Genomic DNA, 16814 nt, shown 5'->3' on the forward strand with positions numbered 1-16814 from the left:
GCTTAGCATTAAGTTGGGTGCAACGCTAACAATATAGGCCGCTAACGCAAGGACGCTATCGATCACGGTAGTTCCGGTGCGAGTCGGTTTGGCTGTCCGATAGTAGTATTGGCTGCCTGAATAAGTCAATATCAACCGTGTTCAAGTCGAACCGATTGATATCGACCACGACATTGAACGAACTGAAGGGTGCCGATCCAAACCTGTCATTAACGACCCGATCTTAGTGATGTGGTATTTTTTTATTGTCCATGTATGCACCACATTATCTAGTTGTTTTTCAACCATTTATAATTAAAAATTTTGAAAAAGGAAAATCAAAAATCCTAGAATATAATCTATAAATTAGATTTCATTTATAAATTATTTATTTTTACATTTAAGTTATACAATTTTATTTATAAATTATATTTTTATTTTTATGTTTGAGTTTTATAATTTTTAATTGTTCTTGTGGATTATGTAATTTTATTGTCTTAATTAAATTATTTGTATTTTAATAAAACGCCATTTTATATGCGCTAAAATGGTGTGGTAGATAAAGATTAACTGTGATCTATATAGACGGGTCGATGTTTCTGTTTTAGGACGTCCAGTGCAGCAAGATGGAATTTTGGACCCGGCACCCACACAATTTCCTTCCCAGCGGGCCCACGGGCGACAGTACTGCCCGAACGCGCGCAGCGGCAAATATCAGGATGTTAACCAGTCTGCCCCGAAGTCAGTAACGCCCAAAACCGCCTGCACTGCAGGGCATGGTCACTGGCGCACGACCTCCCACCGCAGATAGAGAGTTTGACAGAAGAACTGAGCTGACCTACTGTATAATAATGCTAACACCGCATAGTAGCCAACAATTATGCACAGTTTTTACATGACTGCTATGGAGCACAAAGCTCCACAAAAAGCTTACACCGACAAAGCTAACATACATACATGTAGCACACAAAATTGTTATGATGCTTCGACTGTTGTTTCCTTGGGCAAAGTTACAACAATCATGGTGTCAGCTGGAAGAGGGGGGATTCCTACCATGCCACATGCATCAGATGTGGGAGGAAGGATGAACAGTATTCTCGTCCACATCGCCTTCACAGCAGGAATCCTAATCACGCCAGCGCATTCTTTCTGTACCAGATAGCTTATGAAATCCCGGAACTGCAAGATACACAACACTCCAGTTCACTACTTGGCCATTAGTTACCAAGAACATAACACTGGAATCTAGTTTCCACATGATATCAGGCAAACAGGTTTCCAGGCTTGATTAAATGATGACAGCATTTCTGTAATGGAACACAAGCAGAGATAAAATGCCATACAACTGTGGTTTACTGAACTATTAACTTGCAAAAACAAAACACCTACAAACTCCAAATTACATGGTCACAATTGACAATTTCAGCAAAGAATTTTTTGCCACAAATACCAACTTCATTCAATTCTCCCTACTAAAGAAATCACAACAAAAGGTCTCTTGCCCCAGATTTTGTTGATTCAAACTATCTTTTCCTCTTAATTGAAAAGCCGAGCTCCTGCCATAATGATTTTAGTTGGTGTTTGCTTAAGGTCTAGTGAAAGATTAACGTAGTAACATATGCACAACATGTAAAGATAGTTTAGAAGTATCAGATGACTCATTCATTGCAATAGATACATAAAACAGAGAAAAGGTCATTATGATAAGATCATACCCCTCTCTGATCACCATTTGAACAAGGCACGAGCCGGCAGACCTCTCTCTGCAAAGTGGGGGGAAATCATTTTTCCAACATCAGAAAGCACAATTGAATTTTCCTATAAATTTTGACATCTACCCTTAATATATTAAAATAATTCCCAATTAAAAGTTTAAAACAACCATGTCTTTTACTCCGAACCAAGTTACAGTATGTTTAAGCTGAGACCCAATGAGCCACCAGTAGGGCGGGGCTCCTTATCCCTAATGTAAAACACAGTACTCCATTGAAGATGAAACCCAGGAGAAAATCAAATCTTGCTTAATCCAAGAAATCAACCAATAGATAAATCCTCCCGGTAATTATAGGTGATAAATAACTCTAAAACTGTAAGTTTGAAAGGTGAACTAGTGGCATAATTAACTACAGAATTTGGTCTTTATGCTAGCACATTGACTGAACAGTGTGTACCAAGTAATTTGGCTTAAATCAGAAAATAGGCACCATGCCTTAAAAATAACAAAGTTATTAGGAGCAGATATCATCGTATACTCATAGCCTAACATTTCCCAGTATTCTCAAACCAAAGTTGACATAACAATATAGCATATTAGCATACATGTACGCAAACTTTAGAAGCTTTAATCACTAATATAGTAATATACACAAAAACACTTAACTTTGACACTTAAGACATGTTATTCTTGGATTTTTCAACAAAAGTATTTTAATTTGTTCTAGTTTAAAACCTTACTCTACATACAGGAAAAGTAATTAAATGTGATATTGAAGACCTTGTCAGTGCGCAAAGCTACTAGTACATAAGAATTGAGGGAATAATGTTCATTACAAACTTCATGTTCAACTATTACAACCCCAACTCTCAATACCACTATTTGAGTATTAACAACAAGCTCAGACAGGGCTCTTTACATTTGTTGCTCCATCTACTCTCTCTTTTTTGTATAAAAGTGAGCTGAATTAGGTGCCAAAAGTTTATAAGACAACAAGTTCAGTGATGAGCTTTTGTTCACCAAATCAGCCATCAAGAAATCCAACAAAAGCTAAATTAAAATATACAGGTGTCAAAATGGTCCATAATCATATCAAGACATGAAGCATGAAAACAAATATAGTTCTGCATCAGCAATCTCATAATAGTGTACTCCAAAATTTGTGTTCAATTCAGACTAGAGAAACAAAGATCTAACTAGTTCGATTTCAGTGCCATCATTTGGAAGTAAACGGTTTACCATTATGCAAATAAAAATATAACAGATTTACCAACACGCAGCACCAGTATTAAGTAGGAGTATCTGAGCACCAAAATCATATCGTTCAAGCAACATGGGTCTGATTCTTCATGTATACTTTACATGGAATGTGAAATTTGTGCATTAAGGGATTAAAGGCTTTGTTGTTGTAAGAGCATCTCCAAGAGCTCCCCAGAAAATGACTACTGAAAATCAGTTTTAAGGGGCATCTAAAAAATGAGTGGGGGTAGATTTTAATCCTTTCTCCAACAGATCCCTTAAAGCAGCAGATTGTTTCTGAGGAGCCCAAAAAAAACACATTTGTACCTACAAATGAGGGAGTTTTAAAGGCTATGAAAAAGTTGTGAGAACTTTTGGGGGAACTGTTGGAGACACGTTTTTGTGTTTTTCCCAAAAAAAACTTGATTTAGGTGAGACTTCTGGGGAGCTCTTGGAGATGCTCTAAGTACTCATGAATAAAACACTCTTTCCTATTTCATAAAAAAGGGCAAACCCAATACCAGAGGCTCCCACATAAGTGTGGTCTGAGGAAGGCATAAACCGAGACAAGTCTTTCCTCGCAAATATGGAGAGACTGCTTCAAACCCATGACCCGGTGACTCAGTGAGACAACTCTCACCACTGCACCAGAGTCCTTTCCCATTTCATCAAGACAACAAAAATGTCAAAATTATACAAGGCTGCAAATATTTCTGAAACGTGATATGGCCTTATAGAACCTTACCTTATTAGGCGGTGTATTGTTGAAAGTTGTCTTCACATGCTGGAAAGCTGTGCGCTTTGTCACATCTAGCGCTGAAGGCCATCTGAAATGTCCAGGCAAAATGATTTTAAGAGAACTTCTATATTTATTCTGCAAATAATATATTAGTATTGAACATGAATTTATGTAACTCTTACTCTGCCGGTTCAGAAACAGTATTTTCATATCTGCAGGCATCCAACTCTATTCTGCTTGCATAGATTCTGCAGTAATGCAAGCCACTTTTTAAAAGAGGACCCTGCCATTGAGGATGAGAACTTGGCTTTTGTGAGTCAGACGAATCAGCAAAAGGTTGCGGAGGAGGAGAATTTGGGGGTGGCGGCACTGAAGGTGGCTGGGAAATAGGTAGTGGCGGAGGGTGTGTTGGTGGCATATCTAGAGGTGTAAATGGTGGGGGAGCTACAGTTGGCAGAGGTAGTGATGGTGGCATTTTCTCAGAATGCTGTGCTGATCCTCCAGGAAGCTGTGAAACAGGGGTAACACAAGAGGGTACAAAAGGAAGAGAAGCTGGATTAACACGGAAGTTACTTCCAGGCATCATGCGAGGAGAAACGTGGCTGAAGGGCGGTGGATTTGGAGTAGTGTTCTCCCAGGGACTCCCTGGACCAGGATACATAGGACGAACAAAAGAGGTTTGAATAGGTGGCGGTGGCATCACAGAACCATGGTGTGTGGAAACAGGAGGGCAAGGAAAATTTCCTTGTGGAGCTCTGCTTGTATTTGGAGGTGGCGGACCTGCACGTTAAGGAACACATTGTTATATTGGAAAATGATCAAGTACAAGAAAGTTTACCCTTGTGCCATGAAAAGAGATGTAGCATAAATAGGTCGATCCCCTGATCAAGTACAAGAAAGTTTACCCTTGTTCCACAAATCAAATATCAGACTTACCATAAATAGGTCGATCCCCTGGTGCTGCATATCCTGCATGATATCCTGGGACTATTGGATTCCTGCATGTGTTCCAAAGTGGAATGAATGTCAAGTAACAAGAAAGTTTACCCTTGTGCCATGAAAAGAGATGTAGCAAATTACATAATGTGGTGTCAACAGCTACCATAATGGTGACCAGCTGCTGCTGCAGAAAGCAACTAAAATAAAAAGACCCCTCGTTATGGTTTCTATTTCAAACAAGCAAGAAATGCAGTCTACAATTTTTATGGCAATATGGAATTAATTGTCAGTTAAACTTAGGCATCAAATACTCTCCACGGAAATTTTAGTTTTGTTTAGATTGTCTTCATGAGAATTTGCTGAGCGTGTTTTAGGATGTGAATGCTACCTAAAAGATGAAAACAAGGACATAGAGGGAGGTGACAATGATGATAGCAAGTAGAGGAAGATTACAATAGTCTGTGATACATGACTGAAGATGCCTAACGAACCATATGACTAAAAGATACCTAGAAAACCATATGATAGGAGGCTAGGAGCCGAGCCTTATTATGTGTGGTGTTTGAGAAATATGAAGGAAATGTCAACTGCTCGTGGCTACATTTCTAAGGAAAATACAACATAGTTTCTACTATTTATTGTATACTTGATATAAACTTGAGGTTTATGTGTATTTTGGAGTGTAGTTTTCAACAGTCATTTGCTATGATACTTATGTAAAATTAATGCTTCTACATCTTACATTATGGCCCAAAACACTAAGTTTTTTCGTTCTAGTTTTATAGCACGGTAGTTATTCGGCTCCCATTGCAAGGCAGGACAGTAACCAAATAAAAGAATTAAGGGGAAAAAGGTTAAGCTGACCTGATCTCATGGCGCACGCTGTTGTCAGGAACACTCTGGCCTAACAACGGAGCAACAGGTGACACTGTTTTATCATGAACAGATCCTGCACTGTATGTCCTTGATTCAATACTAATTGACTTCAACCCAAACCGCGCTCCATGCAAGTGTGATTTCGCACGGGCAGCAGCATCTTGTGATCTATAAACTATAAAGCAGTTACTATCAGCCCTATTGATTTGCCACCTGATGACCTCACCGAATTGAGAGAAGGCGTTGATTAAGTCGATGTCAGGGACTGAGTGGTCTATATTTTGCACCAAAAGTTGATGACCAGGTAGATTCATATCCCTGGAACAAACATTTGGACGAGCTTGGTGCCTAATATAGAATTTTGCAGTAGCTGCATCAACTGCCGTCTCGAATTCAAGAAGCAAAGCATTTTCTCCAGGAATATCAGTAATCCCAGATGGCCACTTCAGCCCTGCCATCTTTAAATCATCAAAGACCTCATCTTTGTCTTTTTTATTCTTGACTTTAGCAACATAAACATGACGGCTTTCACCAATAGCTATACCACGAATAACTCCCTTACTACCTATAAGCCTGTCTAAATACTTTACTTGAAGAAAACCGCCCCAAATAGATGAACCCTGCATATATCCACATGCATGCACAGCATGTAATATGTTTCTATACTCAACTAAAGAAAATTTTCTGGATGGATAGAACAAAAAATTTACTAATGGGCCAAACTCCTCAAACTTAGATCTGACTAGTGCCTCAGTTGCTCTATTTCCCAGTGAACCAACCCAAAGTTCCTTTGAAACTGAAATCACATCCCTCGCAACATAAGTGCCATAAATATCAAATGGTTCAGAAAATAAATGCTTTGCCCTTCCAAAATGTTGTCCTGGAGAAGTAAGTGATGTAGATCCTCCAGCAGAATCATACACAGATTTTGGCATAAGCAAATCAGATCTTGAACCTTGATGCTGTGCATCAGAGACAACAGTTCCTCCTTTGAAGTCATCCAATTTTGCGTCCGTGAGCTCATCAGATTTCTGATTATCAGAACGAACCATGTCCACATTCTTATTCTGTGAAAACTTATTTCCATAATTATCGACACTCTCAGTTTTTGCAAGTGCTCCCTGCTCAGATGAAGAAATTAGTTCATCTGGTCGCATATTTTCTCTGACATTGTTATCAAGTTTCTCCAGCACTGATGACTCATTGCCCGTGTGACTTTTATCATCGGAAGGTTCTGACAAAGAGCCCAAAACTTTCAAACAAGATGACACCTCAGAAACCACGGCAGGTTTACAGGAATCACATAATTTCTTGTACCTTGATAATATCCAACGTCTCAGAAATGGATGCCTAGAGATGGCCTGCAAATTTAACTTAGTAAGAGTGTAAGAAAAATAAACAAAATAGCTGGAAAATGAAGAGGACGTTATACAGCAGTTTTTTTAAGACAAAGTTAAGTGTGAAATTACAAAAAAAGTTCCTAGAGATCAAACCTTCTAGGTCAATATTTACTTTAAGTGCAAGCAGAACCTTGTGATGTATAACTTGAATATAAACAACAGATGCCTAATCATTTACAGATTGTTCTTAGCTGTTACATAGGTAACCCATCATTGTATTCCTATGGTAAAAGGTGAAATTTCAGCATCAATAGAAAATGATCCATACCATTGTGATGTAACACTCATTTGGCTCCATGGCATTTTCCGAAACAACAGGATTTGAATCAACAAATTTATTGGTGTCGGACAAATTTCCTTCCATCACAGGACACTGCTCATCGATCTTATCACCCATAGCATCATTTGCAGCATTACAGGTCAGATGACAGGTCAGCTGATTTAAAAGGTATAACCCTTCTCCTTTTACATCATCACATTCTGCAGAATCAAGCAGCTTAAAACAGGCTTCTAGTATATTCTCTGGGAACAAAAGGAATGTGCAAAGCAAGCAAATAGCTCCCAGCTCAGACAAATTATCAATTGTTGGTTGCTTAGCATTGTCCAACTCCAATTTTAAAGTGTCTAACAACGTCACAGGGTCCTGAAGCATTGCACGTTTTGTATAGTCCATACGATAGATATCCTTCCCCTCCAAGGTTGAAATGAAGAAGGAGAGGACAGTTCTATAAACGACAGAGCAGATTCCTTTCATAACAGATGACTTGAGTTCTTCAGAAGATGCTGCAGAGCATATGTAAGTTAAGCCAATGATACATGCTTTAGCTGTCTTGTATGGCACACTTTTCAAATCCTCCCCTCTCTTTACAGTGGCCATGTTGCAATTGTACATGTTGATGGTAACTTTAGTCGCCGCCTCGAGTGCAGTAGGACAGCGTGAGGCAAATCGAGGGATTGGCAAAGATAGAAAACACTGTACACTTTCACAACCTGTATGGATGAACAAGGAAAAGATAAGGATGGTTTGTAAACATGGAAGAGACTGATTCTTTCAAAAATAACAGCCTTAAGTTGTGAAAATGAAGTCCTGATGTACTTCAGAAGTTTTAGCCAAATAATGCTCTGCTAGTTAATAAAGTTAAACCAAAGGAAAAGGTTACGCCTTTAAATTTGATACATTATGAGCAAAAGTTGTAAAAAGGGCAGACCTAGTGTCAAAGGCTCCCACACAAATGGGGTCTAGGGAAGGGGTAAACAGAGGCAAGCCTTCTCTCTACAAATGCAGAGAGGCTGCTCCGAACCCATGACTTGGTGACTTAGTGGGACAGCTCTCACTACTGCACCAGGTCTGCCCTTCGAGCAAAAGCTGTAACAAATAATAAATGGGGAGATAAACTCAGATTGTACAATTCTTGGATTTATTCACCGTCCCAGAAAATTTTGTCCTCCCTATTGCTAGACAAACTGGTCACAAAACATGGAGAAGCATAATTGCTACAGAGAAAATTAGGACATCTGTAGTGAAGTAAGCTCTTAGGATCAAGTTTTATAGTTACATAGATAATGGATAATTTAATCATGAATAACACTGTCTTACCTTAAAGATATATAACAAACAACATATCTGAATTTCAACAAGTTCATCTTGATTTCGATCAATGATGTGGTAGTACTTCAAACAACTTCCAAATTGTAGTTATCAGCACAGAGATTTCATGCAGAATTTATCATTATTGATATACAATGTCATTACGAGGTACTCAAAACAAATGGAATGCATAACCAGATAAGTTAATTGAAGATCAATAAATTACTGTCGGTTGCAAATCAACAAAAGGAAGTTAGCGAAAATGAATAAGCTACTTCTTGAAATCCATGTGAAGTGGTAATTCTTATGTAGAATTACATTATTCCATTTGTTTAGATCTGAACTCTAGTCTATCTATTAAACATTCCTAAAACCCAGTATTCGTTCTCCCTCAGTATAAACTATTGCAGCAGCAACAAACAAACGTAGTTTTGAATGTGGAGCTGATTCAAGCCTACATACTTACACAGGCTATAGCAAATCACAACATCAAGTAACAACGAATGTAATGCCAGTGTTGTTGTATGACGTCACTATAGAGAGAAAGGGGAGCTTAGCCACCTCGGGAGGCGGAGATGAGGTAGAGATAGTCCTGCTCCAGCTCGGGCGTGAGGCCGCCGTCTTTATGCTCCTGTATGTACTTGCGGATACGGCTGTAGCGCTGGAAGACATTTCTCAACTCCTCTTGGTTGCGAAGCTTTTGAAGCCTCACCCCCTCCGGCGGCAGCGATGCGGTTTCTGTCGGAGGTGGGGAGGAGGTTGAAGACGCCACAGCACCTAGGGTTTCGGGAGGAGGCGGAGCAGGGGAAGGACGCCGCGTGGGTGCAGGATTGGAGGAGGAGCTTGGGTCCTGGGCGTCGGCGACCCTACGTTTCTTCGGGTGCGGATCCGCCGGCGGCGACGCCATGATCGGGCTGCCACGGGGAGAATTCGACGACGGTTCGGCCACAGCCGATTGGCGTCTCTCGACAGTGCTTCCCTGAGACGGAGACAAACCTCAAATAAAATGGAGTCATTTTTACTTGTGTAAATAAAAATAAAAAATGAAATGTACGCAAACTTCTTGTGGCTGACGGGTAGGACTATAGAACTTACCGCTGCAACCTCAAGACTGGTTGGTGGAACTTCCCGGTAGTCTCAGCACCGTGTACTAGTGTGGACATCAACTGTATGAAAATGAGGTTTTCCAGACACATAGAACGTGACGGAAAAGGTAACGACGGTTAATGTCGATTAGACTATTAGCTTGATTTTAATCTATATTGGTTTCTCCGGTATTTTATACCTTTAATTCGAAACGAACAACTTAGATAATACCGATTGGTGGCTATCGATCCACCAATGAATTAACACCGGTGCTTTCAATGTAGACAACTAGACATCACGATAGATATAAAGCGGAAAATAAATAACTATGTAATGCTCGTCTAACTAAACACTAGAATTTATTATGGCATGAATCAAACCTAATGGCCAGAGTCTCCTCAGTCTCTAGTTAATGCTTTTTTCAATCTTTGTTCTCCATGTCATTCTAGCTCAATTCTCCACACCCAACATGCATATGATTTTATCTATGTCGATTTTTTTTGCATCTTTACACCTCTAGATCTATAGCTATTTTCTGCTAAATGTGAATCGAAGTCATGAAGTAATCTCGCGACACTCTAGTCCTTGCATCATCCAACAAGCTTCATTCTCACTAGTCGGTTGTGTGGTTGCTCTCGCTCCTACGCCGTCACCGATAGTCTTTCGCTCATAGATTTCTAAAACAATCCTTTCTAAATCCGCCAAAATCCGATAAACCACCAAAAATATGATCCCTAACCTCGTAAGGTTGCTTACCTTTTCCTTTCCTAACCTCACCAACTATGGAGAATGATTAGCGGAGAGACGAGTGGAAAGAGAACAGTCTAACGCTGCTCCCAATGAAGAAAATAAAATGGAAAAGAAATACTTGTCTAGTTCTCGTTGGAATTAGCCACACCTTGCTTAGAGTCTATTTCAACTCCTTCATCCGTATGGTCAGATCTGTCAATGTGACAGGTAGAGCCTTCCACTATATTGATGATGGTTACAACGATGCCATGACTGTCTACAGTGTTCTTGACAGCACTCCGACAGAGTAACAACGCTTAAGATCTTGCTCTCAGCAGCACCTCCCCTCTCTTTAAAGGCTTATAATCGTGCCTCTATACAAACTTGAGAGATACACAAGAGAGGGAGAGAAAGAATTGATCACAATGATGTATGGACTTGTTTGTTGCACTTATATTCACCAAATGGGCTCCTAGGGGTCTATTTTATAGCCCCAAATGAGCTGCTAGCCATTGCCCTTTCATTGTGATGAAGATCTCAAACCTGGGAAAAACTGCCACTTCTGCGGGGGCACCGAACTATGAGCAGACTTTGATTGTTTTCCTTAAACGGTTGCACCAACGTTGAAGCCTTCGACCATCCGACACACCAAACAAGGCACAAGGAACCTAAGTCATGACTCGCACGAGACCAACCCCGAGCGGGAGATGCAGTCATGGCTCGCCCAATACCTCCCCCAGTCATGCCTCGCCCGAGACCAACCTCGGGTGGGAGACGCAGTCACGGCTCGCCCGAGACCTCGTGCAGTTACAACTCGCCCCAGACCAACCTCGGGCGAGAGACACCCACGGTTTGCTCGAGACCAACCTCGGGCGGGAGACGCAGTTCTGACTCGCCTGAGACCAATCTCGAACAAGACACGCAGTTCCGACTCGCTCGAGACCAACCTCGGATGGGAAACGCAATTTCGACTCGCTCAAGACCAACCTCAGACGGGAGACACGGTTCGGACTCGTCCGAGACCAACCGCCCGACGTAGTCCTGACTCGCCCGAGGCCAACCGCCCGACGCAGTCACGTCTCGCTTGAGGGCGTCTGTAGGATCTAGGACACCGGCTAGAGGGGGTGAATAGACGGTTCTAACTAAAATAAAATACACTAGACAAATTTAATCAAATCGACAAGAGATATAAAAATTAATAGCATTAATGAGACAACAAAATGTAATGAGCAATTTAAGCTAATGCCACAAAGATAAACAATATACAAGTTACCAACTACTTGTAAGTAATGTATAAAGGTTGAGAGAGGGACACCGAGATTTATCTCGTGGTATCGGTGATTTGTCGTTCACCCCTAATCCACGTTGAGGTGGAACCCAAGCTCTCACTTGCTCCTCTACCAAGATACGGCTTGATCTTTGAGCCAAGTGGACTAGAATTCACTCAATACCTCGATTTCACTAGCGTCGCCTTTGCCGCTCCGGCGAGGTGGCCGCGAACCCCTCACAATCAATCTTGCAGCTTCTCCACAATCTTCACGGAGAGCTCGACGGAGACAACACTCAAGCCGTCTAGGAGGCGGCAACCTCCAAGAGTAAACAAGTCGATGACGCTTGCCCGGTGTACCACTTAGTGCTTTAAAATATCACAACGAATGCAAATGCACTAGAGCGTCTCAATCACTCACTAGAATGCGATCTCAATCAACTAGTGTGAGTGTTTGAGTGGAAGGATCACAAATGAGTTCAATGTGTGCTGGGAATGGCCAAGAGAGCCCTCACACACGAGCTCCACTTCTATTCATAGCCCTCAACACATACATAGCCGTTATGTGCATCTAGCACAGCTTTTGCGCACACGCGGACGGTCCGCGGCCTATGGTTGGACGGTACGTCGTACCAGTAACCGCTATATCGACCGTTTGAAACCTGCCAGAGCTGTCATAAAAGTCAAGGCCGGACGATCCGCCCACCAGGGCAAACGGTCCGGAGCCTGGCAACTTGGAATAATAGAGCGCTTGGTCAGTCAAAGTAATTTGAGCAGACTGTTTGCCATTCATGGTCGGACGGTCCACACAATGACCACTTACCGTCCGGCTAAAAACCCGGAAGATCCGTAGTACAAAGTCTCAAAAACACACCGTCCCTGCCCAAACACAATTCATCATATGCGGACGGTCCGGCCTCCTGGCCCGGACGGTTCGCCAAAGGGAGACAGAGACAGACAACCCGCTGACCTCTCTGGCAGAGTCGCGGACGGTCCAGCCATCTGGCCTGGACGGTCCGCTGTCCTCAGAGGAAAAAATATTTTGCGCTAGTTCAAAAGAATTCTAATTTTGAAACCTGTAGCTCTGTTAGCCCTCATGCACATGCTACCGTTTATGCTCTACGAGGCACTAAGTTTTACACCATTCAAGTTCATTGATCCCTCTTAATAGTACAATTGTCTATCCTATTAATCCGATCAGTTTCTTCTCTGAACACCTGCTGATCGGCAAAAGCAAAAACCTATGTGTTTACCTTTGCCTTCACTTAATCCACATTCAATGGTTATGAGTCTCTAAGGACTTTACTGTATCCTGTGGTTCAGTCCTGCATTCTTATCACTCCAAGAATTGTTAGTCCACAATCAGTTGTTCATTAATTATCAAAACACCACTTAGGGGCCTAGATGATTCACAGCGTCTCGGACGACTGTCCGATGAGGCCCAGATAGCAGCCCGAACTTGCTTTTTCCTCCTTTCTTTTTCCACTTGACTTCAACTCTTGAGAGGGTCTTCTTATGACTTAGATAAACACATTTGGAGTATAATTTAGTTGACTAGGTCTGAGACGATTACCTCTTTTCATATTTTCTCCCATCTTTTCTGTTTCACCTCAAACAAAGCTCCAAATAACATTTTTTATAAACATGGTTAGAGAGCAAAACCAAAGTGTCATATGCGTAGTAGAAGGTGTATGCAACATATTTGAATATTCAAACTTGCATACTTACCTTCTTCACCATTTTGCTCCTTTCGGCTTGTTTGAGCTTTCAATGGATGACCTGACAGTGACAGGGTTAATTTTTTATCGCGGGTATGGGATGTAATACCCGATGGGTATTCACCCATTGTCATCTCTATCAGTAGATTACCCATCCCCATATTCACATTCAAACTTCACTCCGTGAACAGTGCAGTCTACAACACAAAACAATGTTTTAGGTGACCACATGGGTAAACTGGTGGACACGGTCTTAGAGACAATGACAATTCAGATAACTATATATGGGCGGTGCGTTAATAATATTGTTTTAAATGCATTTCTTACATACAGTAAAAACTTTGCATTTCCATTATTGCCTCAAGAGTGGCAATCCTATCTTGTAGTAGAAAAGTTTACAATACTGCGGTATTGCCTACAAATTTTAGGCCTTGATCAGTTATACAGGATCGGAGGAGATTGTGGAGGATTAAATCTATTTCTATTTAATTTAACTAGTACAAGATTTTTACCAAGGTAGTCACGAACAGACTAAGCGTGGTAGCAGATAAGGTAGTTAGCCCATCACAAACTACCTTTATTAAAGATCGAAATATACTCGAAGGAGTGATCATTCTTCATGAAACAATTCACGAATTACATCGAACAAAACATAGCGGAGTAATCCTAAAACTAGATTTTGAGAAAGCATACGACAAAGTACGATGGTCGTTCCTTTTACAAACACTCCGGATGAAAGGCTTCTCGTCCAAATGGATTTCTTGGATTGAGACTTTCATTTCGGGCGACAGTGTAGCTGTAAATGTTAATGATGATGTCGGACACTACTTTCAAACAAAAAAGGGACTCCGTCAAGGGGATCCTTTGTCTCCCCTCCTATTTAATATTATGGTGGACATGCTGAAAGTTTTCATTAGTCGGGCAAAATTGGACGGGCAGGTTGTGGGAATCATCCCTCATCTAGTTGATGGTGGGCTTTCGATCCTCCAGTACGCAGATGACACTATACTCTTCATGGATCATGATCTGGACAAAGCTCGTAATTTGAAGCTTCTTCTATTTGCTTTTGAACTAGCTTCGGGTCTTAAGATTAATTTCCACAAGAGTGAGTTGTTCTGTTTTGGGGATGCCCATGAGCAGGTAGAGGTGTACACGGAACTCTTCGGGTGCAAAGCTGGCAACTTTCCAATCAATTACCTTGGCATCCCAATTCACTTCAAAAAATTAAGAAATCGGGATTGGGCTAGAGTTGGAGAGCGCTTTGAGAAGAGACTCAGTAGCTGGAAAGGGAAACATCTCTCCATCGGAGGCCGTCTGACTTTGATTAATTCAGTTCTTAGTAGCCTTCCGATGTATATGATGTCTTTCTTCTCCATCCCCAAAGGAGTTATCAAGACATTGGATTATTTTCGTTCAAGATTCTTTTGGCAGGGGGATGAAAACAAAAAAATATAGGCTTGCTAAATGGTCTATTCTGTGCCAACCAAAAGACCAGGGAGGAATTGAAATCCTAGATTTGAACACTATGAAATCTTAGCAAATGGTTGTATAAATTGCTTACCTCTGATGGTATGTGGCAACAATTGCTCCGTAATAAATACATAGGTTCAAAATCACTGGCTCAAGTGGAATGGAAAATTGGTGACTCCCACTTTTGGTCTTGTCTAATGAAGGTAAAACCAGACTTTCTACGCTTCGGAACCTTTCTGGTCAATGACGGATCTCAAGTAAGGTTCTGGGAGGATAGCTGGGTGGACGGGTCCCCGCTGAAAGATCAATATCACTCCCTGTATAACATTACAAGACCCAAATCAATAACTATAGCGGAAGCTATGAGCTCCTTCCCTCCTAACTTTTCCTGGCGACGACAACTTTATGGATCCAACTTGGTGGATTGGATTTTCTTGTTGTCACGCATAGAGGGTTTGGAGTTGTCCCATGACCGTGATACATTTTATTGGAACCTTACCCCAAATAGGAAGTTCTCGGTAAAATCGTTTTACACAGCCTTAAAGTTTAGTACTACCCCTAATGTAAACAGAGACATGTGGAAGATGAAGGCCCCTTTGAAAACTAAACTTTTTTATGGTATTTACGAAAGGGAGTAATTCTCACAAAAGATAATCTGGCCAAACGAAACTGGCATGGAAGTTTAACTTGTGTTTTCTGTCATAAGGAAGAGACCATCAACCACCTTTTCTTTGAGTGCCGTTTAGCTCGGTCAGTTTGGAATATTGTACAAATGGCTACCGGCTTCAATCCACCGCATAATGTAGAACATATGTTTGGGGATGGCTTTTGGGCCTGAATAAAATACTGAAATCTGTGTTTCTACTTGGAGTGGCGGTCTTGTGCTGGGCTCTTTGGACCGGTAGAAACGATTTAGTGTTTGAGAAAAAACTCTATTGCTCTCCTTTGCAGGTTATCTTGTCGGCGTCACAATGCCTTTCACGGTGGACTATTCTACAGAGGAAGGAGGTTCGACCTATGGTTGTAACAGGATCACGAACCTTGGTGAGGGTGGCCATGGCATTTTTCTCCCGGAGGCACGGGTGGCGATCTAGACTTCGGATCGGTTATCATTAGATCAATGTCTTTTTTGGTTTTTTTAGTTGGCTATGTGCATTAGGCAGAGACCGGAAGTTCTGTACCAAGGATTTGTATCCTCTTGATGTAATGACTTGGTATTTTCAATATAAGCTTCCTTTATCTAAAAAATATTTAATCACCTTATATCTCCTTCAATTCACATCCAACCGAACCATGCTTTATAGTGTTGCAGATTTAGCTACATACTAGCAAGTTGCAAATTTTCTTCAAAAGAAGCCAGGTCGATCTAAATTGTCCCTTATATATGGTGTTGTCTTAGCAGGAAGACAAGTATGTGTGACATCCCCTAGAGTACGGGGATGTGACATTTGGGTTACGTTGCCAAAAAAACAATTTTGTGCACCAGTATAGTGTTGCATTTTTCAGCCTGTGGAAAACACAAACGAATGAGACAAGCAAGTTGGTTGGTACTGCTATCAGCAAGAAAATATCTCACCGTCTTAGCTCTGGATAGTCTATAGGTATGGGCCAGACGACCAACAAAAAATTCTTCCCCGACGGTGACTCGATTATTCAAAGCAACTTCAAGCATAGATAGTAGTCCTTTTTCCTGTTAGCCAATTTTAAAAAATATAATTCTTTGCAAATCACTAGAAAATTGATTAGTTACGAGTACTATTCTCCGAACGTTTTTATCCTTCATATCACTTCTGTGAGATTTGACTAACTATATCAAACTGAGATTGCAAAAAATATCTTAGGTCTTAATATGTTAGTACCTCTGTTATCAAATATTTATTGTCCATTAATTCATTTTAAACTAAATCATGAAAAATAAAAAAGAACGGACATAGTATTATTTTTCTTAAGCATTTTAACAACCTTAACTGCAAAAACTTAAAACTAGAAAGTTGTAGATCTCCAAGTCTATGATTTCTCAGTTTTAAAATTTTTATTTGAGGTTATTAAGATGATAAAAAGTAATATAAA

General features: G+C 40.8%; 1 protein-coding gene across 6 annotated transcripts; it reads right to left on the bottom strand.

The window, feature by feature from the left end:
- Window positions 1–794: 794 nt before the first annotated feature.
- LOC103651171 (nucleic acid binding) lies at window positions 795–9705 on the bottom strand. 6 transcript variants are annotated; one of them, XM_020550467.3, is made up of 9 exons: window positions 9570–9705; window positions 9036–9453; window positions 7155–7876; window positions 5475–6847; window positions 4608–4669; window positions 3854–4451; window positions 3678–3759; window positions 1695–1742; window positions 795–1158 (listed from the first exon to the last, which is right to left on the bottom strand). In XM_020550467.3, exons 2-9 carry the CDS (start codon window positions 9379–9381, stop codon window positions 955–957), a joined length of 3435 nt encoding a protein of 1144 aa, XP_020406056.1. In that variant the 5' UTR covers window positions 9382–9453; window positions 9570–9705; the 3' UTR covers window positions 795–954. The 6 variants fall into 6 exon arrangements, with proteins under 6 accessions (XP_020406056.1, XP_035822297.1, XP_035822298.1 ...); XM_035966405.1 differs by lacking the exon at window positions 9570–9705 and adding an exon at window positions 3454–3587 and having other exon boundaries at window positions 802–1158; window positions 9036–9552; XM_035966406.1 differs by lacking the exons at window positions 795–1158; window positions 9570–9705 and adding exons at window positions 1242–1535; window positions 3454–3587 and having other exon boundaries at window positions 9036–9552.
- Window positions 9706–16814: the final 7109 nt, after the last annotated feature.

The sequence above is a fragment of the Zea mays genome, chromosome 3, assembly GCF_902167145.1.
Source record: "Zea mays cultivar B73 chromosome 3, Zm-B73-REFERENCE-NAM-5.0, whole genome shotgun sequence".
In the NCBI taxonomy this organism is placed as follows: Eukaryota; Viridiplantae; Streptophyta; class Magnoliopsida; order Poales; family Poaceae; genus Zea; species Zea mays.